The sequence below is a fragment of the Lepidochelys kempii genome, chromosome 2 (genome assembly GCF_965140265.1).
Source record: "Lepidochelys kempii isolate rLepKem1 chromosome 2, rLepKem1.hap2, whole genome shotgun sequence".
Taxonomy (NCBI): domain Eukaryota; kingdom Metazoa; phylum Chordata; order Testudines; family Cheloniidae; genus Lepidochelys; species Lepidochelys kempii.
In genome coordinates, this window is record NC_133257.1 from 176,450,082 (window position 1) to 176,473,020 (window position 22,939).

At 40.7% G+C, this 22,939-nt stretch overlaps 1 protein-coding gene across 6 annotated transcripts in view; it reads right to left on the bottom strand.

Annotated features, from left to right (window-relative positions):
* Positions 1 to 22,939, bottom strand: part of HECW1 (HECT, C2 and WW domain containing E3 ubiquitin protein ligase 1) — a 353,016-nt gene that overhangs the window by 144,544 nt on the left and 185,533 nt on the right. For all 6 annotated transcript variants that reach the window (XR_012157436.1, XM_073332820.1, XM_073332821.1 and 3 more), the window contains one exon: positions 8,310 to 8,385. Coding sequence is in view for 5 of the 6 variants with exons in the window: in XM_073332820.1 (XP_073188921.1) it covers positions 8,310 to 8,385 (76 nt within the window). In the remaining variant the exon portion in view is untranslated. The remainder of the gene's footprint in view (positions 1 to 8,309; positions 8,386 to 22,939) is intronic.

Sequence of the window (22,939 nt, forward strand, 5' to 3'; positions counted from 1 at the left end):
TAAGAACTGATTTTGTTTTGTCTGATGTCTCCTCAAAAGACTCTCAAACAGAAATATTTATTGCTGTATATGTTTCTACATTTTTCCCTTAGAGAAAAGATTGCCCATGTTATTATCCAATGATATGGGTTATTGACAGACAGGAATGAAAATATCTAGCCCTTGATATTATAGTTACCTGCTCATTGTTCTTTATGAGCAAGTAACTATAATGATCTTCCAGCCTAATTCTATTACCTGGAATAAACTATGGAGACCATAGGACTGAGTATTTAAAAAACCAAATCAGCTTTCACTAATTATCTTCCAGATACTTGTCCAAGTACAATTCAGCCAGGTACTTTTTGGGATAGTTTGTTTCTCAATGTCATGTATAGGGGAAAGTTGCATGATATGGCATATCAACATAATTTTTTAAAAAATTTTAGTGCACATAAGTTAGTTCTGTGGTACACATATTGAGGCCAGCTTTCAGTGGAAGGTTAAAATGGCCACAACTTTTATTGACTTGTCATCAGCCTATGGCAGTGTCTGGCACAAGGGCCTCGAGCTGAAGTTATCCAACCTGCTTCAATCCAGCCAGACATTTCAACTCACTAGGTCAATGCTTTCAAAGAAGAAAGTTCCGTGCCCATCTCGTAAATCAGGTTTGCAAAAAGTGGAGGCTGCACAATAGCCTCCCACAAGGATCAGTACTTGCACCATCCCTTTTTAACTTATACATAAGTGATATGCCTGAGGTGCTCATTTATACTGATGATCTGTCATTAGCGACACAGGCCTCAACATCCAGCAAAACGGAAGACACCCTTAATGCTGATCAGAAGAAGATAGAAAACTGTTTTCGGTACTGGCAACTCAAACCCAATCCATCAAAAACTGTGTTGTCAGCTTTCCATCTCAGCAATTCTGAAGCTTATAGGATGCTGAACATAAACTTCTGTGGCAAGGCAATCACCCATGATCATCTCTTCATCACAACCTTATCTATCAACATCTGAAACAGGTGACCCATAAAACAGAGTCATAACAATATCTTCCAAAAGCAAGCAGGTTCTAGCTGGGGTTGCACTGCTTGAATGCCATGAATGGCAACAGTGGTTTTAGTTTATTCCACAGCCAAGTTCTGCGCAGCTGCCTGGGGAAGAAACTTGTACACAGACCTCATTGCTATCCAGTTAAATGCGGCTATGAGACTTGTAACTGGCACCCTGAAATCCACTTTGCTGCCTTTGCTTCCAGTCCTCAAAAACATCCCTCCTCCAACCATACAGTGAGAGGTGGCTATGATGTGTGAGTACAAGAAAGCTCTTGCTAACCAAAAGCTCCTGCTCCATGACAACCTCATTCACGGTCTCACACTCGCCTTAAGTCCCACCACCCATTCCGGGCAGATGGAGAAGCAAGTCTGTCATCCAACTTCAACCCAGAAGACACCTGGCAGATGCAGTGGGCAGACCCTGGCATTTACTAAGCATATCTTTAGATGATCCCATCATTGAACCACCTGGATTCTTACTCTGCCTAAGATAGTGGATGACCAACAGTATTAGGGCATTACATGGAAGATGTGTGCACAAATGCAGATGCACAAATGAAGTAGCAAGGATTCAACACAGTGCAAATACAGAGACTTTCAAACCGTTAAGAACATTGCAAATCAGTGCCCAATCTTTACATTCCCAGAATGTATAGCAAAGTTGCACTGTGTATCACCTGAAAACCTCAAATGGATTTCAGACCTTTCTATCAACTTGTAAATGTTGCTGTTTCCACATGAAAAAAGGAAAGTTGTTCTGCGGTACTCCATGCTTCTCTGAGTCAGCATTAAACAGGAAGAGCTTATGAACCTTTAACAGAAGGGAAGAGCAGCTTGTGTCAATGTAGGGAGGTTGGAATAGTCAGAGGGAGTGTCATCGGATCTGTGTTTACATGGAACTAGTGGCCCCAACATTCTATGCAAAGGTCACAGAGGGGTTATAGGCCTGGGGTTGCGTTCGGTGAACAACTGCACCTTGTCTTTGTGTGTGTGATGTTATTTCTCTCCTTGCTGTGGAAGTACCAATTATCAGATTAACTATATTTTAACTCTCTCAACAAATACAAGGCCTGGTTCTTCCTCTGGTATGCCAGTTTTATAGTGGTGTAACTGCACTAAAATTCGTGGCTTTACACTACCACAGAGCGGTGGAACGGAATGGAGAATCAATCCTACAATTATGAAGAGTTCTTTTTCCTTACTATTATATGAACCCTGCACTAGGTTAATGGAAGCATGGAGGAATGATACGGTGAATACAACTCAGTCTGTGAGGGGAGCAGTGGCTGACACAAGATAGAATGAAGGCACCTTAATAATTTGAGGACCAGGCCCTATCTTTGATCTCACATTATCCAACCCATTAGACATATACCATGTGTCAGTTTATGGTTATTCATAAATTATACTTTTCTACAAAAGAGATTATGCACATCAATCAATTTGGAAATATCAGGCCAAGTCTTGGGAAAATGACAGGGGGAAGCAGGAGGGAATTCAGGTAGAGAGAGAGAGAGAACAAGCAGAGTCTTTCAATTCTATATACTTTCAATTCATTTAAAGTTGGAAATTATAAATTAGTTAATACCACTTCAAAGATTCTGCACAAGCATGGCAAGGTCAATGGGACAGTATGTACTACAATTCAACCTATAATTCATTAAAACTCTCCTTAGGGACTAATTTTCTCCATCCCTGGGAGTCATTCTCTTTCAGGAAATTACAAAGCTATTTGTGGAAAAGAAAATTCCAGCTCTGAGGAAGACTGCTGAGCAAGGCAATGGGAACTGTTTTGGCCCAGAACTGCCCCAGTATCCAGCTCTCAACTGCCATGACTCTTTAAAGGGATCACCCTAGTAGTTATACAAACAATTCTGGAGAATGCGTGATGCCAAAGCATGGATGAAGCTGCTAATAGTTCATCAGAGAACTATTTTACTTACCTGCCTTTCCTGCTGGGAAGTGCCCTTCTAAACAGACACTCAGTAGAGCTACTGGTGCTAACACACTAAAATACGGCAGCATGGCAGCGGCAGCATGGGTGGCAACGTGGGGGACACCCAAGCCCGTCGGTACCTACTGAACCACGTCTCGTGCTGCTGTGGCCACACTGCTATTTTGAGCACTCCAACTTGAGCAGAACGAGTGTGCATCGTCCTACTCCCACGTGGCACACTCTAACTCGCCATGTGGACCCTGCCACAATACGCTAAAAGTTCTGCAGTGCACTTTGATCTATTGTTGTATCGCCGACAGACCTGGGACCTCTGGAGCTTAGTGCATGAGCCTCTACTGCATGAGCTAAAAGCCATTTGGTTGTTAGCTAAGGCTGTAGAGCCGAATCATTTCCTCTCTCTCTCTCTCTCTAAGTGGTCTTGGTGCCACTAAATGGGACAGAACACAACACCCAGGAGGGTCAAACAGCAGTAGACCAAACCACACTAAGAAATGTTTAAATGTGCGCAGTTGAGGTTCCACCTGGCTAGTTAGTATGCAGTAAGCCTGTGTGCTGAACAGTCACACCTCAACTTGCCATACATTAGCTTTCTGTACAGACAAGCTCTGAGTGCTGGTATGAGGTTCTTGAACTCAGCATAGTAAGAAAAGGGTTCAGGGGTGCAGCTGTACTGTTGATGTCAAGAGAGCAAATATTAAGAAATTAGGAAATCTATTATGAAAATCTTAAATCTTAGATAAAGTGACAGGAAGTATTAAAATCCAAGAGTGCAGAATAAGGCAGGGGAATCCTAAAAGATCCTATATATAAGGGCCAACAGGGTACGCAAGAACTCTTGGGTCAGGTTCTATGGCCTGTGTTATGCAGGAGGTCAGACTAAATTGTCAAAATGGTCCCATCTGGCCTCAAAATCTATGAATAGACTCCAGATCCTCTTAAAAAACAAAAATCCATGAAATAAGAATTGGCCAGAGTGGCTGCATAAGGAGGCGTTTAAAGACCTGAGATTTTAAAAAATAGAAAAGTGGGGAGGTAAGCAAACAAGAATCCAGTCATAGCAGGCTTGCAGGGAAAATATTAAGGACAGAAAAAAAAAAGCAGGGGGAATGAATTCATGATAGCCAGGGGGCAATAAGGAGAATTAGAAGAGCTTTTTATTTACATAGGGGAAGAGGCAGAAGTTGTACAAAGGAGAATGTAGGTCTATTAATAAATGAAATGAGAAGAAATTAATTATTCAGAAATGGCTGCAAGACAGAACTCCTTTTTAATTGTCTTCATAGAGAAAATTAATACAATGGAAAGTTGAACAATTAGTCTGAATATTCTAACAGTGAGGGTGATTAACCACTGGAACAAACTACCGTCTCTGGAGGTCTTCAGATCAAGACTGGGTGGCTTTCTGGAAAACATGTTTTAGTCAAATACAGGTTATTGGGCTCAGCACAGGGTACCTGAGTGAAATTCTCTGCACTCTGTTATACAGAAGGTCAGGCTAGATGATTTAACAGTTCCTTCTGTCCTTAAAGTCTATGAATCTAGGTCTGTGCCTTGGAAGCACAAACCTGTTTCGGAGGTTATGGAAAGTCACTTCCATCCCAGCAGAAGCTCTGGAAAGGTAATAGACTCCTGAGCAATAAACAGCTTGGGTTTATAAAGAAAACATCCTAACAGCTTAATCTGATGGTGGGTGGGAGGGGGCTTACAAAATTAGTGAATAAAGGAAATACAGGCTGAGATTTTTCATAGGTGTCAAAGGGATTTGGATACCTAATTCCCACTAAAATTGGTACCCAAATCTCATACAAAGACTGTTCTGAAAATCTCAAACTGTAGTATACATGGATTTTGGTTAAGCATTTGATTACATAAGAACATAGTAATGGCCACACTGGGTCAGACCAATGGTCCATCTAGTTCACTATACTGTTTTATGACAGTGGCCAGTGTCAGATGCTTCTGAGAGAATGAACAGAACAGGGAAAATAACAAGTGATCCATCCCCTGTCGTCCACTCCCAGATTCTGGCAGTCAGAGGTTGATGGACACCCAGAGCATGGAGTTGCACCTATCCTTCATAAACTTATCTAATTCTTTTTTGAATTCAATTACACTTTTGGCCTTCACAACTTCCCCTGACAAGGAGGGCCACAGGTTGAGTGTGCATTGTGTAAAGAAGTACTTCCTTTTCTTTGTTTAAATCTGCTGCCTATTAATTTAATTGGGTGGCCGCTGGTTCTTGTGTTACGTGAAAGGGTAAATAACACTTCTTTATTCACTTTCTCCACGCCATTCATGGTTTTATAGACCTCTATCATATCCGTCATTAATTGTCTCTTTTCTAAAATGAACAGTCCCAGTGTTATTAATCTCTCCTCTTATGTAAGCTGTTCCACAACCCTCGTCATTTTTGTTGGCCTTCTCTGAAACTTTTCCAACTCTAATATATTTTGTTTGAGCTGGGGAGACCAGCGCGGCACACAGTATTCAAGGTGTGGGTGTGCTATGGATTTACATAGTGGCATTATGATATTTTATACCTTATTATCTATCCCTTTCCTAATGGTTCCTAACATTGTTAGCTTTTTTGACTGCAGCTGCACATTGAATGGATGGGTTCAGAGAACTGTCCCTGGGTTGGCTCTAGGCACCAGCTAAGGAAGCTGGTGCCTGGGGCAGCAAATCAGAAGGGGCGGCACTCCAGCTGTTCTTGGGGCGGCACTCCGGTGGGGTTTTTTTTTTAAATTATTTTTTCCTTCCTCGGCGGCACTTTGGCAGCAGCTTTTTTATTTTTTCTTCTTCGGTGGCCACTTTTTTTTTTTTTTTTATTTACTGCTTGGGGCGGCATAAAAGGTAGAGCTGGCCCTGAACTGTCCACAGTGACTCCAAGGTCTCTTTCTTGAGTGGTAACAGCTAGTTTAGACCCCATCATTTTGTAGGTATAGTTGGGATAGTGTTTTCCAGTGTGTGCATTACTTTCCTCTGATCAACACTGAATTTCAATTGCCATTTTGTTGCCCAGTCACCCAGTTTTGTGAAATCCCTTTGTAAATCTTTGCAGTCAGCTTTGGACTTAACTATCTTGTGTAATTTTGTATCATCTGCCAATTTTGCCACTTCTGGCTAAAATTTTCATAAGCGCCCCAAGTGTTTTAGATGCCTAAACAATTTTTATTGATTTTCAATGAATTGTGCTGATTTATACCCTCTGAGTATCTGGTCCTTAATCTCTGTAAAATGGGGGTAATAATACTTCTTTATCTCACAAAGTGGTTAGGAGGATAAATTCAATAACATTTGTGAGGTGCTCATATATTATGGTCATTAGTGCCATAGAAAACCCTGTAAACAGCGTACAAGTATCAAAATGTGTAAAGATTAAAACTCAAGAAAAATTACTGAAAGTGAGACACAGACTTACAACTAGGAGTGATAGGATGAAATTAAAAAAGGGAAAATAAAGGTGGAATCTCACACAAACCTCATGACAGTAAGATCTATCCATCAACCAGCAGAATAGGCCAAAGTGCCTTCGGCAAACATGTTATCCTGTCACTGGACCATGAACTGTCTTCTAATGAAGCGGCTGTTTCATTATGAGAACCTGAGTGCATTTCGTCTTTCTGCATCCAACATGACAAAGAACTCAGACACTTACAGCTGTCTATAATCTGAAGTGTGACATTCCTCTCAGAGAGGTGGAAAAGTCATGTTTTTTTTTTATTTTGAAAGGTAATTGCAGAGTTGCTTTGGAGTTTTAAAATAGATTGTATTAAGTCTAATTAAATAGGCCCCTAATATTTCTCTTAAAATTTTAAAACATTAAAAAAATTATACTAATATAATCACATAAAAGATAAAATAGCCACAAAAGCCATAACTGTTCATGTTACCATTGAACAGTTAAGGCTTGAGCTAACCTCTCACAGGACCAAATTTTGATTCCCTAAATAAGTGAATACTTTGAAAAATTCCTACTGAAGTAACTCAAATTCCCATTTCTTTCTGATCTCAAATAGTTAGTGGTTGGCTAATCCCCTGAAACATGAGAGTTTGTATCTAAGTGTTTATCCTATCTGGGAACATTTGGTCAGGCAAACTTCCGCTGAACTCAGTGATTATGATTCAGTTTTTATTCAGTACTTTCTCAGGCAAACTCTCACTGACTTAAATGGAAGTTAGCCTGAGTAAATGTTTGTAGATTGGATAAACATTTAAAACCTAATATCCAGATAGGGATACAAAATAAGGGACATATAAACCACAGACTACATGGGATTAGGAAGAAACTTTCCCTGTGGGAAGGTAGTTCCATAATTATCCACTATAGGGTTTCTCTGAAGCATCTAGTACTGTCTACTGCAGCAGGCCTGATACATTGGGCTAGCTGGGCTGATCCAGTATGGCAATTTCTGGGATTTGTCTCCAGGATGTTAGTTTTATGATATTTTTTCCCTTTTTTCTTTTTTTCACTTATCTACTTACATTACTTAATTGCTCTAAATGTAAAGTCCTCTTTTTGTTTTCTTTATAGTTTTACTTAGACTGCAAGCTTTTTGGGAAGGGGACTGTCTTTTTGTTCTGGATTTGTACAGCGCCTAGCACAATGGGGTCCTGGTCCATGACTGGGATTCTTGGACACTACCACAACACTCTACTAATAATAATTTTGAAACAGGAATGATAGTCAAGGTGAAGGCATACTAATATCTAAGGACAAATTTAGAAAAGTAGAAGCCTCTGTGAGCCCAAAGTACAGCATGCACAAGCTCATGTTTATGCACATCTGTGGGCCTGATTCAGGGAAGCACTGAAGCATGTGCTTAAAGTTAAGGATGTGCTGAAGTCCCATTGACTTCAACAGATCTTAAGGATAAGCATAAAATTAATCACATGGGTAAGTGCTATCATGAAAAGGGAAGTTTTCCTGACCTGGGGCCTGTATAGGCAGCTGCCACAATTATGCATGTAAGTTTAAGTAACTGCAAGTACAAATGGATAGCTGGACACCTGGCTGCTCTTTTGCACATGCAATTAATAATAATACTTCATTCTTATCTAGCATTTTTATATGTAGCACTCAATCAGCTTTACAAAAGGAGGTCAGCATTATTACCCCCATTTTATAGATGTAAAATTGCTTTCCATTACAGGTACACCTGTATGCATGTTTTCCAGGTGAACCTCTGCCTCCTTTGGCCCTCAAAGTTTCAAGGCTAAGTCTAAACAGTTTATTGGGGTTGTTTCATGGTTTAAAAATCTCCAGTCCCACCCTCAGGTCTCATAGCTTTATGCATTCAAACAAAGACATACCTGAGAGTGAAAAACTTATTAGTCTCCGACTTCCTTGACTCTGGACCGGATCTTCACTGGTGATGCTTTTAAAAATCTGCTGGAAGAAGGAAAATGGTGAGATAGCTGCCTCCAATGATTCTTGAACAGAAAACTGACTTAATAACTGTTATTCCTGCTGTCATCAACAACTGAGAATCAATGACATGCTTTCATTAGGAAACTATTGATCAAAACAATTTTATCAGTAAAGTAAGAAACCAGCCACAAGGGAGCTCCTTTTCACAGAAATGAAAAACTATGCAAGAAATTACTGTAATCTTATAAGTGTTTTGTGGTAATAAAAAGAGTACTTCCTCAGTGGAATATCTGTAAACAGTAACTGCTTAGTAAACAAAAAATGAATGAAGTTCATAAAGACAGGTATGTTGCCCCTAACTCTAACAGAAAACTCTGGTCTCAACAAAATGAAATGTAAATCTCTGTAGTTCAATTATTCTAGTGACTCTTCAGCTGATGGCCATGAACCTGTATTTATATTTATGGGTTACATAAACATAATTATTAATCCCATGAAAAAAGCAGCAATTATGAAATACTGTGGTGACAAATGTACAGGGGATGTCTGAAGAAGCAAGAGCTACAGTATATGATCATTTGAGCTTGTTTAATAGACAGAAACTTCAAAAAGTGGGCCCTGTTGGGCTTGACTTTTGGACAGCATGTTTCTTGCACACCACTAATTTGAATGTGGGAATAACTCTCTTTTTCTCAACCCCATCTATACCTTTTAGACAATAGTGGGTTTTTCTTCATGAACCTGAACAGCTCCTGTTTTAATTTAAAAAGATTGTATTTGCTTGAAATGTGTCAGTGGCAGGAGAGAAGGGCATTGCTCTGTTGCTGACTTTATGCTCAGGACACAACAGAGTAGTTTGCCAGCTGGTGCTAAAAACTGGGACATTGTCACAGCTAAGAAAATAAATCCTTTACCATCTCTTTCTGGATCAAGCTGAGGAAAGCACAGGAGGAACAGGAAGATGTGTGCATGGGGAATCAATCTGCTGCCTGCAAGACTTTAAATAGGAGTTGAAAAAACTGGGAGAAGTGGGCCCACTGACACACAAGTAGAGAAGATGGGGGAGTTGAGCTGCTAGCAGAATGGCCCACCGGCCACTTCTTCTTTGATCTTCAGAATGGTATCAATTTCCCCTTAAATGGTTTCAACCCTTGAAATGGTATTCATCTCAGTGGCGGGAGCATGTTCCACACACCATCTAGCTCCTTCACCTTCCTCCAGAGACATACCGGTAATCGGAGTGAAGTGATTCATAGATTTTAAGGCTAGAAGGGACCATTATAATAATCTAGTCTGACCCTCTTGAAGAACACAGGCCTTAAAACAGGGGTTTCAAACACGTGGCCCGCAGGCTCCATGTGGCCCACAGAGTTATTTGCTGCGGCCCGCCAAGCTCCCCACGCCCTCCTGCCCCCCCAAGTTATTTCCTGTGGCCGCCAAGCTCCCCTCACCCGCCACTCCACCCCCCCACAGCGCCCTGCGTCCCCGCTCCTCTGCCTACCTCCAGGAGCTTCCAGCCGCCAAACAGCTGCTTGGCGGCGCTTAGCGTTTTCCAGGAGGGAGGGGGAAGGAGCGGGGAGCCATGTGCTCAGGGGAGGAGGCAGGGCAGGGGCAGGGATTTGGGAAAAGGGCTGGAATGGGGGGTGGAAAGAGGCAGGGCAGGGGCGGGGCCCCATGGAAGGTGTGGAGTGGGGGTGGGGCCGGAGGCAGCGTGGGAAAGGTGTCAGTGATGCGGCCCTCGGGCCAATGTACTAGTCCTCATGTGACCCTCATGGTGATTTGAGTTTGAGACCCCTGCCTTAGAACCTTACCCAGTAATTTCTGCATCTAGCCCATAGCTTCTATCTGAGCTCTAGCATATCTTTTAGAAAGACATCCAGTTTTGATTTAGAAATCTCAAGTGGTGAAGAATCAATCACATCCCTAAGTAAGTTGTTCCATTGCTTAGTTACCTTCACCGTTAAAAGTTAGCATCTTATTTCTAGTCTGAATTTGTATAGCTTCAGCTTCCAATCCCAGCCTTTTATTATGCCATTGTCTACTAGATTAAAGACCTGTCTATCGGAAATATCTTCCCCATGAAGGTACTTGCAGACCATGATCAACTCATATTTTTAACCTTCTTTTGGATAAATGGAAACTTTTAACTCTCTCACTATCAAGCATGTTTTCCAAACCTCACATCTTCCTTGTAGCCCTTTCTGAATGCTTTCCAATTTTTCAATATCCTTCCTGAACATTCTTTCTAAACGGGTGAAACCCACCCCTCTGTGTAGGGACAATAAAAGGACTATTTTTACGTATTGCATAGGCCTCATGCTGGCCTGTGCACATGGGATAAATGCCACCCAATATGAATTGTTCAATATCACATAGATATACATTGAGAAAAGTACTAGGAAGGTGGGAATAATACTTTTTTTAAAAAAGTAGATTCTTCAAGAAGTGAGAATGGGGACAAAAAACCTAATCCAAAGCATGACTTGATTCAGCTGCTTACATAAACAAAGCTGTGCACACAGGTGCTCTTTCCTCTACTGTTTGGCAAGTCATGCTCTTCTTGTTTGCATTTCTGTCTGACTGAAGGTTATGTTTTCAGAGGACTAAACTGGGCATCTTGGGAACGGACCTTGGTGCTTTTGAAAATCCCACTAGGTGTCTGAATACCTTTGGAAATGTGGCCCTGGGGCACTTTTTAAAATGGGACTTAAATACTTTGGAAAATTTTATCCAAAGTTTCTAGAAACCAGAATGACGGGTGCATTGAAGTTTGATTAGATAGACAGCATAGATATGGCCTGCAGAGAATGATAATTTTAAAAGGTCAGGGGCCCAGTCCTTAGTTTTTGTCCTCCATTATTCTAGCTGAGAGAGAGAGAGAGACAGACAGAGAGAGAGAGAGCGCGTGTGCACAATGGAAGTAGGAGATGAAATGAAGCTAAAAATACATTAAATACTTTCCTAATATCACTCTTCCCTGGAACCAAATTCTGTAAACTCCTGGTCTATTACATTAGGGCCCAATCTTTCAGCTCTTACTGAAAAAAAATTCCAAAGTACATCAATGGGACTATTGTCTGAATAAGGGCTACTGAATTGAGTCCCTAATTAAAGACTTCAAAAGCTTTCTAAAATACCTCTTTACAGATCCGTCTGGGATAGGCCTTCATGGTTAGAAATATGGTATTAGCAGTGTAAACTGAAGAAAAGTTTTCCATTTTCATCCCCCACACTGATGACAACTGTTTGTCTGCTGCAGTTTCCACGGTAAACATCTGATGAAGTGAGCTGTAGCTCACGAAAGCTCATGCTCAAATAAATTGGTTAGTCTCTAAGGTGCCACAAGTACTCCTTTTCTTTTTGCGAATACAGACTAACACGGCTGTTCCTCTGAAACCTGTCATTATGCAAGGCACTGCATTTAGCCGTATGGAGTGGAAATCTATCAACTGCATGAAGAAACTTGTCTGCTGCAGTTTCCACGGTAAACATCTGATGAAGTGAGCTGTAGCTCACGAAAGCTCATGCTCAAATAAATTGGTTAGTCTCTAAGGTGCCACAAGTACTCCTTTTCTTTTTGCGAATACAGACTAACACGGCTGTTCCTCTGAAACCTGTCATTATGCAAGGCACTGCATTTAGCCGTATGGAGTGGAAATCTATCAACTGCATGAAGAAACTTGTCTGCTGCAGTTTCCACGGTAAACATCTGATGAAGTGAGCTGTAGCTCACGAAAGCTCATGCTCAAATAGATTGGTTAGTCTCTAAGGTGCCACAAGTACTCCTTTTCTTTTTGCGAATACAGACTAACACGGCTGTTCCTCTGAAACCTGTTTCTATACTGTTTCCCACACTGCGTTTCTTATGGGCTGGTTTACACTAACACTGTAAGTTGGTCTAAGTTACGCTAGTTCAGTCATGTAAATTACGTAACTGAAGTAGACGTAACTTAGGTTGGCTTACAGCAGTGTCTCCACCTCTCAGGGAGGTGGAGTACAGACATCGACAGGAGAGTACTCTCCCATCGACTTAGCGTGTCTTCACCAGACCTGCTAAATCAACACCACTGCATCAATCGCAACAGTGCCGATTTAGCTGGTAGTATAGACATGGCCTATATTTTGTATATTGTGCGGCCATCATAATCATTCTAAAAGGCCCACTGACATGCAGTAGGATTAATATTTATTTGAAACATGACTATATCTATACATCTAGAACTACAAAATAACACAGCATATTATTTTTCCTACACACTTGCACCACAGGCCATGATGACTCTAAAAGAAACTGTATGGCATAGCTTATCAGTGTGTAATACACATCTCTCTCCAGAGAAACATATTTGGCCCTTAGTTACATGCAGCTGAAGAAACTGTTTTAGCTCAAGTGTAAGAGAGATGTAGTTTTGGTGTTAAACTTGGTGATTCCAACTTCGATCCTTTCTGACTATTGTGGCTGGATGCAGCCTGCTGTGTATGTATAGTAAGACTGCTACATATAGTGGTCACCATTTACATTGATCAACCACTACCACATAGTGGTCTCTCACACAGCTTAATATTTCTGGACCCATATTTTCAGGAGTCTCTGTTTCAAGCTATGCAGTAGTTTTCTAAGACCATATCAAAGTATTCAACTTCAATATAGCACACGTGAAAGAAAGTCAGAAATTACAGCAGTAAATCTATGATCTGCTTACTCTTTTTATAAAACAGTTCCGTGCCTTAAGAGCCAAAGACTAGTTACAAAGGTGATAATTACAATAACTTGTTTTTCACACCCAAATCCTAATTTTGGTCTCAAGTAAAAAGTGCATTTGGTAGTCTTGACTCAATCCCAATTTGCACATCTCCAAAAGAAAACAAGAAACAAAATGTGTGATGGCAGGAGAGGGCTGAGATGTATTGTTGGCACCACTGGGTAAGGGGGAAACTTGCCCAAACGGCAGCCTGCACTATGCTTGGTTCATGCTTGTGCGATCTTTCTCCACTTTTCAAGAGCATTAAATTGGCTCACAAATTTAAAATGAAATAAATAAAACTAAACTTAAGAGTCTGAATTAAATGTCCTCTGCTCACCTGCTTCTATTTGGATCTAACAGTTCACCTGGGATGTACAGTCACTGGCTGTTCTGAAAGCCCGACAATGCACAGGCACAGAAAGTGAGATAAGGGCCAGACTTCACTGTGAATTTCTTTATTGATATCAGTTTAAGTCAGACCATTACTGTTATTTTAACAGAGCTGCGTATGCACTGTACAGGAATCAAGAAAGCTCCTTGCCTGACTTCCCTCTCCTAATCCGTTGTTCTGCCTTCTTTTCCTTTTTCCCCTGCTAATTTCACTGCACTTTTGAAATTAACAGAGTAGTGTACACAGTATCATATGGAGACCAGGTGATACTGCTAACAAGTCAGATGTGAAGAGGTCTTTCCAGGGTAAAAGAAAGTAAGGTGACTTAGTCTTTATGAGTTCAAACTTCAGCTTGTGGCTAACTCTTCAGAGTTAATTTCCTATAAGTAGGTCTCCCGCAAATGTGAGGAGCAGATTAACTCATATGAAAAAACCCATCCTAAAGTCATTCAGATGTAACTTGGCATAAAAATGAGGGAAGAGTAAAAGTATATGACACATCAGGGTCTAATACGGGCCAAGAAAAAGAGGAGCGACCTGGTCACATCTATGGATAGTGGAAGCTATATGTAGAATTCCAGAGGCAGTGATAGGATTTTAAGCTGAAAAGGATCTGTTTTCTTACTGCCTTTCCCTGGAGTAGACATGCACAGCTGCATAAAACAAGTGTAAAATAAAATGTTGCCATGCTGGTTTGTTATTATTTTATACCCACTTTGCACTGGCGAGAACGACTCCCCAAGGTGTAAGGCAGGAGAGAATCAGACCTAGGGTTTGAACAGCCCATGTGGTGGCTTGTACAGGACAAAAGTTTGATGCGGAACTCTTGGGGCCTCAGATACCTGTACAGGCCATACTGAACACAGATTGATTTAGATATTCATGGTCAAATTTTGCTCTCTGTTACACTGCTGTAAATCCATTCAAAATTCTGTGGGAGGAGAATCCATCACAGGGATCAGCTTGTCACACTCCAAAAGAAGGGACCTTTGGGTGTGAACACCTTGCAGTCAGTCCTGGTGAGTTCAGTCCCAGGAACTGCCAACAAGTGCTTACTGGCCAGAATTGGTGATGGTTAGAGGTCATCTTCAGATAACTGGTCACAGATCTTTCAGGGGCTAAAAATTACCACCAACATCTCTTCTCTTTGAACCCCAAAGTGGCCAGAAGTATCAAAGCAGAGACTGGAGGGCAGACGCTATGTTATCACAAAGAAGCGCCCCATTACGGAGGCAGGAAACTGCATTAGGTTCCAGTTGGACCGTCTTGGCAGTCTTCAAGAGCAGCTATAGGACCACCACATTACTTTAGTATAGCGTGGAGAGGATAAAAATGTGGATGACTAATGTCCATATTCGTGAGAAATGATCATAGGCTTTTGGTGAGCTGTAGAGGATGAAAGGCATGATAGGCCCCTACTGCTACCGAATACCCTAGGAGGAACAATGGACACAATACTCCTTTAATGCTGCACAGCATTATGGGAGAAAGCAGGCCAATCCATGACGCAGACACCATTTCTGCTTATTCTTCTAAATGCATTCCTCAAAATATTAATATACCCAGCTTGTCTGGGTGAGTCATAACCAATTTGCTTTCACCCAGATCCCTACCTTAATCAGACTCGAGGAGGCTAGGGAGACTGTAGAATCTAGTTTGATAAAAGGAGACAGAACTGATAACCTTGGTCCTTCCAAATGTCTTACAATCTTCCCTAATTGCTAATTGCTAATACAGACCTAGAGGACAACACAAGCATAATCGTGCAACAAATGCCACTGCTGAGGAAAACTCTGAAGAAGAAAAATCTCTATTTTCCTTTTATGTTTTCTACCAGCTGGTAATTAAAGCTGCCCTTCTTCATACTTACAGTTTCTACTCTAATATTCACATATCTTTACAGACCAACCAGATGGATAAGAGACTGTCTGTCCCATTTCAAGAAGCCCATGGAGGTTCCTTTTAAAGAAGCAGCTATGCTTCCTATTTGTTGGCTTTACCTATCAATATAGACTGTTTTCGTACCAAAGCTTCTAAACCCTGAGCACTGTTTTCCAATCCTGAGAGTGCTGCCTACCGCAGCCCATCTCAACTGGATAATTCCACAGGGAAATGGGTATTGGGAAAGAGTCTTCATAATGCCAAATGCCATCCAAAGGAACTTGATAAAAACAGAAGAAGGCAAATTCATCTTTGATTGTGACTACAGTGGGTGTTATACAAAGGATGAATTTGGCCCAAGGACTCCAAAGAGACACCTTTTCACAGTGTCCCAATCTCCTCTAGCAAGTCAGTTTTCTGAAGTAACCTAGGTATCACTGAACCCCTCAGGAAGCATTTGACATGCTGGATATCAGAAGCAAGAGTGCTTTGAATGAAGAGTCATTAAGTGCGACAGTGGGAAAAAGAAATGTCAGATATAGGCATGAGTCCTGTCTTTGCTGACAAAACATTAGCTGCAGAGTGCTTGATGATTTGCTTCTTGTATATGTTATTAACTAAATTACAACTTATCAACTATGTGAATGTTTTTAAGTGTATGTATCAGTTTCAATGTAAAGGCATGTTTCAAACCTTTTAGGGAAACCTGTGAAACTGACCTAGAGGAACACAGCATAGTGCCCTAGGGAATACACTTGCATCCTACATCATAGCCACCATCCACCCAGCCCCTCACAGCATTGTCAAAACCATTTCTTAATCAACAGGCGAGGCATTAAAGAGCAAAGTGATTCCTTCCTTCCTCTCCCAAGAGCTAAGTCTGCCTGCGCAGTGCGGCCAGCCTGTGGAGTGAGAGACAAAGAATGGCTATTGAATCTGGGGGTGAAATTAAAGCCAAAGGAGTTTTGCCATTGACGTCAACGTGGTTTTAACCTCTTCCATGCTGTAGTGTAGAGCACTAAGCAGCAGTCACTGGGAAACCCAAGCTGTCCTACAAATACCTATAAATTAATGGTACATGGGTCAAAATAACAGGAAATTTCTGTTATTAGAGCAGAGTTTGGTAGCTTTCCCCAACCTTCTTGCTTTTTTCATTCCTCAGCCCCAATGGAACAATCAGGCACCAGGAGGGAGAAGCCGTAAAAGCCAGAGCATTTCTGTGGCAGCAGCTCCGGAAGGCCTCCTGGCTTTCCAAGCACTACAGAGGGAAGACTCATGCCCAGGAAGAAGAGAACTGAAGAAGGGGAAGGGAGAAGAGGACTGGAAAGGGGAAGAAGAGAGAAAGGAAAAAAAGAAAGGAGTGGAAGAGAAAAGAGAGGACTCTGTGGGAGAAGAGTAGAGAAAGGGAACAGGATAGGGGAAGTTGGGGGCTGTGCCATGAGAATATGATTCTCTTCCAACATTTTGAATTTTCCCATCTATAGGAATATGCGAAGAAATTCCTCTCACTTCTGATGTCCCAGTGCTCAAAAAGTCCTGGTCCACTTTAGTGAATAAAACTTTGCTAGAACCATTTGCTAACAACAACATTTTAAAAACACAACTGTAGCTAGCATGGGTTATATCCCATTGTGGTCACAGCCACAGAGGGAAGCATGTCTGCAGCTGGTACTTAGGCAAGGGTTTTCTATGTGGTGTTGGCATCTGTAGCTTTTTTGGTACATAGGTGTAGCTGTTCTGAATAGTATGCTGTAGATTAGAGAGCTAACTTAGCACTACAGTGCTAAATGTTAGTAACACTCAAAATGTTTCACCTCTGGGACCCCACTGTCACAGTTCAGCTCAAGCCCACTGGACCCAATGCCATAAACTCACTGTAAATTGGTACCTGGCATGATTTAACCTGTTATGAGTTTTGTGACCTCAGGTCAATTTTTACAACTGCCCAAGGTAATTCAGAAAATTGAAACGACGCTGGTGGACTCAGAAGAACGACATAGGTCCTGCTTGACATCATTTATATGTACATACATCCTCTCTTGCAATGCAAGAGAGGTCTAAAAGGGGCCTAGTGTAAATGAGAATGAGGCCTATTGAATTAAAAGGAAGCAATGTGGAAAGGGCTGTGTTGCTTTCAATTGTATTTTACAAGACTCAAATAATACTGGATCTTTAGCCTCCTCTTAAACTGGAGATTCCAAGCAAGGAGGAACCGTGGGCTTTTGATAGATTTAGAAATTCTTAGTTAAGAGCTGGGACAGATGGACAGATATTCAGTGAAAGGGATAAAAAAAGTTTCTCCAAGAGATCCAAGAATTAAAAATGCACAAAGGATTCAAAGCTTCTATTATGCTCACATTATTGACATGTAACACACTGACTTACATTAATTCCCCACATGAGTATCTTCTGCTCTTAATCTTTCAATCAGTAAGAAATGATTACTGGAAAATAGATTTAGAAAAATATTCAATATTATATAACTATGTTCCATCACAAAAACTATGTTAAGTGAACATGAAGACTATACAGAGAAGCACTCAGAAGCCAAACAAATGGATGCCTATACATCCATTGCCCCGGCTCCTGGTGCATATGTATTATGACACATTCTTTAATTACATGATCACATATTTCCCCCCCAAATATAACATATTATTTTGTCTATAATCTTAGCTTTGCAGGAAGCAAATATGAGCTGAAATGCAGCTACTGCATGGACACACCTTCAAAAATCATTAAAAGGACTCTTACAAAATACAAAACTAAAAATTGCATTTTTGGCATATACATTTGGCAGTTGCTGCCTGAATATTGAGAGTCAGAAAGTTATGAGTGACTGAAAACATGATGCAGCCAATCTAGCGTTCATATACGTGACTTTTGAGTAGTGGGTTTCTGCAGGTATTGAGGGTGGATGGGCTATTTTACATCCTTTCATTCTTCAGTGAATTACCCTTTGTCCTTCATATTCACCTACTTAGTTCTTCTTCCCCAACATTTTTTTCTCCATCCCAGGACTAGGACACAAAGTGTTTCTCAGGGAAGGAGGTAGAGAAAGAGGAAAAGAATGAAAGATGTTTCAGAAACAAAACAGTTATGCTTTTCCCTTTTCACTCCTGAAAATCAGAGGTGAAATTCTGGCCCTATTGAAGCCAATGGCAAAACTCTCACAGATTCCAGTAGGGGCAGAATTTCACCCGAGGTGTTTTACTTTCCCAGCATATGGCCTGATCTCCAAACTGTAACAAGGAGTGAATTATCACGCAACTCCTGACTGGCGTGAGACCATTCTGGCAGCACCATTGCCAGAAACATTACACTTTAATTTATCTATGCAACATTTTTCAGGCTCTCTCAAATGTGATTTAAAAAAAAAATGACGTGCAGCATTTAAGCTACACAAATCATACTTTGCTCTTGTATAGCAATGTCACTTTTGCCCCTTAAACTTGTTTCTCATCCATGGATGTTAGGGCTGTAGGCTTTCAGATGTATGGGAAATGCTTCACTGCAACCCACCTTAGAGAAGAGGACCGCTTAGTCAGCACCCTTTGCATTGGGAATCCCAAATGAGGTAAGTTTCAAGATACTTTTCCTTCCCTACCTCCTCTAATATTTTTTTAAACTAGGATGGTTTCAATAAGTTTCCAAACAGTCTAAAACTACACAGGTTGTAGCAAAACAAGATTTATTTAGAATAGCCAGGCAAAATCAGATTAAAACAAAATAAATGGTATGCAAATCATATCTAGTCCTAAATTCTGCAAAAGCTCATGTAGCTTTTGAGTCAAAGCCCTCAGAAGTCAATAGGAAAACTTCCATTGACTTCAATCGGCTTTGGATTAGGCTTCTAGATCGTTATAATTATTTAGATTGGAGCTAAGAAGCAAAAGAATATCTTTCTAGACAACGCATTCTCAGTCCCCTGAGCTTGTGGGTTTTTTCCCCTTCTGTTTCTCTGTGCAGCATGTCTGAGACCAAGTACTGAATCTCTAGATAGGTGTCATTCTCTGTACTGCTAACCTCAAGAATTTAAAAAAATCATGAGTCCAGCCCCAAAATGATTAAATTGGTTTAAAAAGCATAGATGTTTCACAGAGCAGAGATATTTAAAAATATTCTTATTTGTCTGGTTTTTGAGCCTTGGAGATTAATGTTTTCAAGCTTTCCTCTACAACAGCAAAGGCTAGAAACTTACTTTTTAAAACAAAAATAAAAGCCAAGATTCGCATGTAATCACATTGCTCCAGGAGCTGGGCTCCAATTAATTCAAACATAAGAAGACTCATGAAAAAATCCCATGAGCTAGCAACCCTACTGCAGTGCTATAATTTTCAGATTTCTCTGATGTCTTATTCTCATACCAAACACATGCCACCAAAATGAATATCGGTGTTTCTACAGAAATGAAGTATTCCAGTCCATCTGTTTTGCCATGTTCATTGTAAGCTTGTGCAAAGTCATTTAGGATTTTATTCACTGCTTCGAATAACCAACACTGGAGTTCATCTTTTTCTTGTACACCTTTTAAAATTTATTAAATTTCTTTTGAAGGCATGTCCACACAAATAGTTGTTTCTAAGATCCTATTTGCATCTCTCCCCACTGTGAGCTATCTATTCTTTATTCTAACCCAATGACCATGGTTTGGCATACTTATTGCCCTAGCTGGACATGTAGGTCTAAAACTTTAACAAGCAGGGCTAAATCTTTTTTATAATTCCCTTATCGCTTTATTTCTATATGTAATAGGAATTATTGTCAGATTAAAGACTGTCACAAGCACTGTTCATCTTAGAATTTCAAAGCACTTTACAAACATGAACTACCATAATTCTCATCATGGTGCTGTTAAATAGCAACACTACAGTAAAACTGGACAAGAAGTGAAGAAGAATGCTTTACTGAGTTGAAATTGCAGGGAAAGTGTGGGTCTGTAAACAGAACATAGTTATCTGAGCTAGGTTTTGGCCAGGACACCAGAATTAACATTTCTATTCTTGAGAAAAGTGTCATGGAGACTTTAATGACCACAGAACACTGGTTTTAGATCTTACTGAAAATGTGATACCTTCAGCAACACAGAACCTCAAACCTCTACTGCTTTGGTTTGACTAAGGGAGATCACGTCTCAATCACTTGTTGACTCACAAACACCATTCCTTGCAGTGCCTTTTTTAATTGGAGGTCTCCCGTCTCAGTGGTGACTCTGCCTAACCTTACAAAGGGCCCACCTGTCACTGGTGGGTGGGGGGGGAACAGGAAAAGTGCCAGGGACAGAGTTCCTCCTCCCCCTCTGTGCCCCCACAAGAAACATGCACCATTTTAAAGGGGTTAGCAATAAGAGGAGATTCAGACCCTGACCACCCGTAGCCTAAAAGATGGTGCAGCCTGGATACTCTCTCTGCACTGTGCTCCTCAACTTTCCCTAACCAGGGAAGCTCCTAAATGTCATCATGATCAAGCCCTTGGCTAGCAAAATCTGACAGCACCACAGCAAACAGTGTGATTATTTCTTTAAAAGCTACTGTTACCCAGCAGTTTGTAACAAGCAGCAACTACATTGCTACACTGATCTTACCTATTCTAAAGAGAATGTGTAATTTGGAATTCCTTGAGCAAAGGAGAATTGGCTAACATAATTTATTTTTATTTCGAAAAAACATCTTAGAAAAGAGACAAATAAGAAGGGACATGATACATGTGTAAATCACTGAATGGTACAGAGAAGGGAGATTGGAAACTTCTGGTCTCCTTGTCTCATTACAGAAGAGCATAGGGACATTCAATTAAATTAAAAATGGGAATTCAAAACTGATAAAAGAAAACACTTTTTTCTTTCTTTCTTTTTTTACACAATATGTAATTAAAGTGTGGAATTCATTGCTACAGGAAATCATTGGGGCCAAAAACTTAAGATTCAAAAAGGAACTTGCAACTTGTACGGACATAAAAATACTTTTTTGTACGGACATAAAAAGTTGTTATAATGAATGCCAACAAATATTTTGGAAGGGATATTAAACATTGTTCTTCAGGGCTTAAGCCAATCCCTAACTATTAGGTGAGGCCAATTTGTGGGGGGAGGTTATCCCACAACAGCCCACTGCCACTACCTACTGCAGAGTTCTTGCACCTTTTTCTGAACCATCTGGTTCTGGACACTGTCAGTAACAGGAAACTAGACTAGATGGACCTTAGGTCTGATTCAGTCTGGCAATTCCTATATTCCTGTTTTTTTCATTTAAACTAGTTGAATTGTTTTAATGAACAAGATCAACCAAGTGTAAATGATGCTGTGATTAAGTGACAGTCAAACACAAGAAAAAATGGCTAGGACACAACACACTCTTCATCATTCCGCTCACAGGCTTCTAGCATATCCAAGGACAGTTAAATCAATGTATACAAGGATTGATATGCAGTCACACTAACTGATAAAATAAGGGGAATGTAGCAGAAACTACGCTTTTCGTAAAGCAATGTTAAATGAAATCCATTCACCGCTTATGATCTGACAAATTTGAGAAGGCAGGTCTTCCTTCCTTCACCTCCATTAGAGGGTCAAATATCAGCCCTCAGTTATAATGTATAATCTCAAAGATGTTCCTGCTTTGCACTGGTGTCACCACAGGCAGAATTCCACCCATGGATCTAACATGCAAGAATGTGCTGGGCCAGATTCTGATCTGTAAGACTGGTGTAATTTCGGAGTAACTCCATGAAAGTCAAGGGATTTATGCCTTATTTACAGTCGTGTAATGCAGATTAGAATCCGGTTCACAGTACATACTGATGCAAAGATGATTATACTAGCGCAGTGTGTTGCTCAGTCACATATCATTATATAATTTGCTAAACTACAGCAGGCAATAATATGAAGTGCAGACTATTAGTGTGACTGTTATGTCACCATAAGAGAAGACATTTGGAAAACAGTGGCTGAGAAATATTATACATGAGTGCAACCCATTAACAAATAAATGGTTTGTGTAATGAACTCCTTGGTGCCACTGGCAAAACCGTTCCACTTTCTCCCTCACATTTTTGTTCTTCTATTTGTTTATGTCAAATCAGTGCTGCATTGTGACACCGCCAACTAAATCACTTTAAAATCACTGTCATGTTGAACTAAATATAGTTCCAGATCCTCAGCAGATGTAAACTGGATTAACTCAATTAATTTCACCTGAAGATCCAGCCCCCGCAGTGTTTACGTACCCAGTATTCTTATTGAGCAAAATCTGAGGGCACATGGAGAGCCCTTATTACAATGAAGGGGAGCTCTGAAATGGTGTGACTGATCTTTAGGCCAATCAGGACAGTGGGGTTGGCGGGATAGAGCAGTTGTTCAATAGTTTTGCTATCAGCTCCTGCAGATGCCCATTCCTGGGAGCTGTGCGAACGGTCTGAGGCTAAAATGTGATCCAAAAACTGTCTTTTGTGTGACCTGGTCAGCTGCACTTGCCTGACCTGAACAGCTGCAAGTTAAGTCTCACATAAGACGAATTGGTTAGATAAGTTAATGTTTGCAGAATTATTTGATCTAATA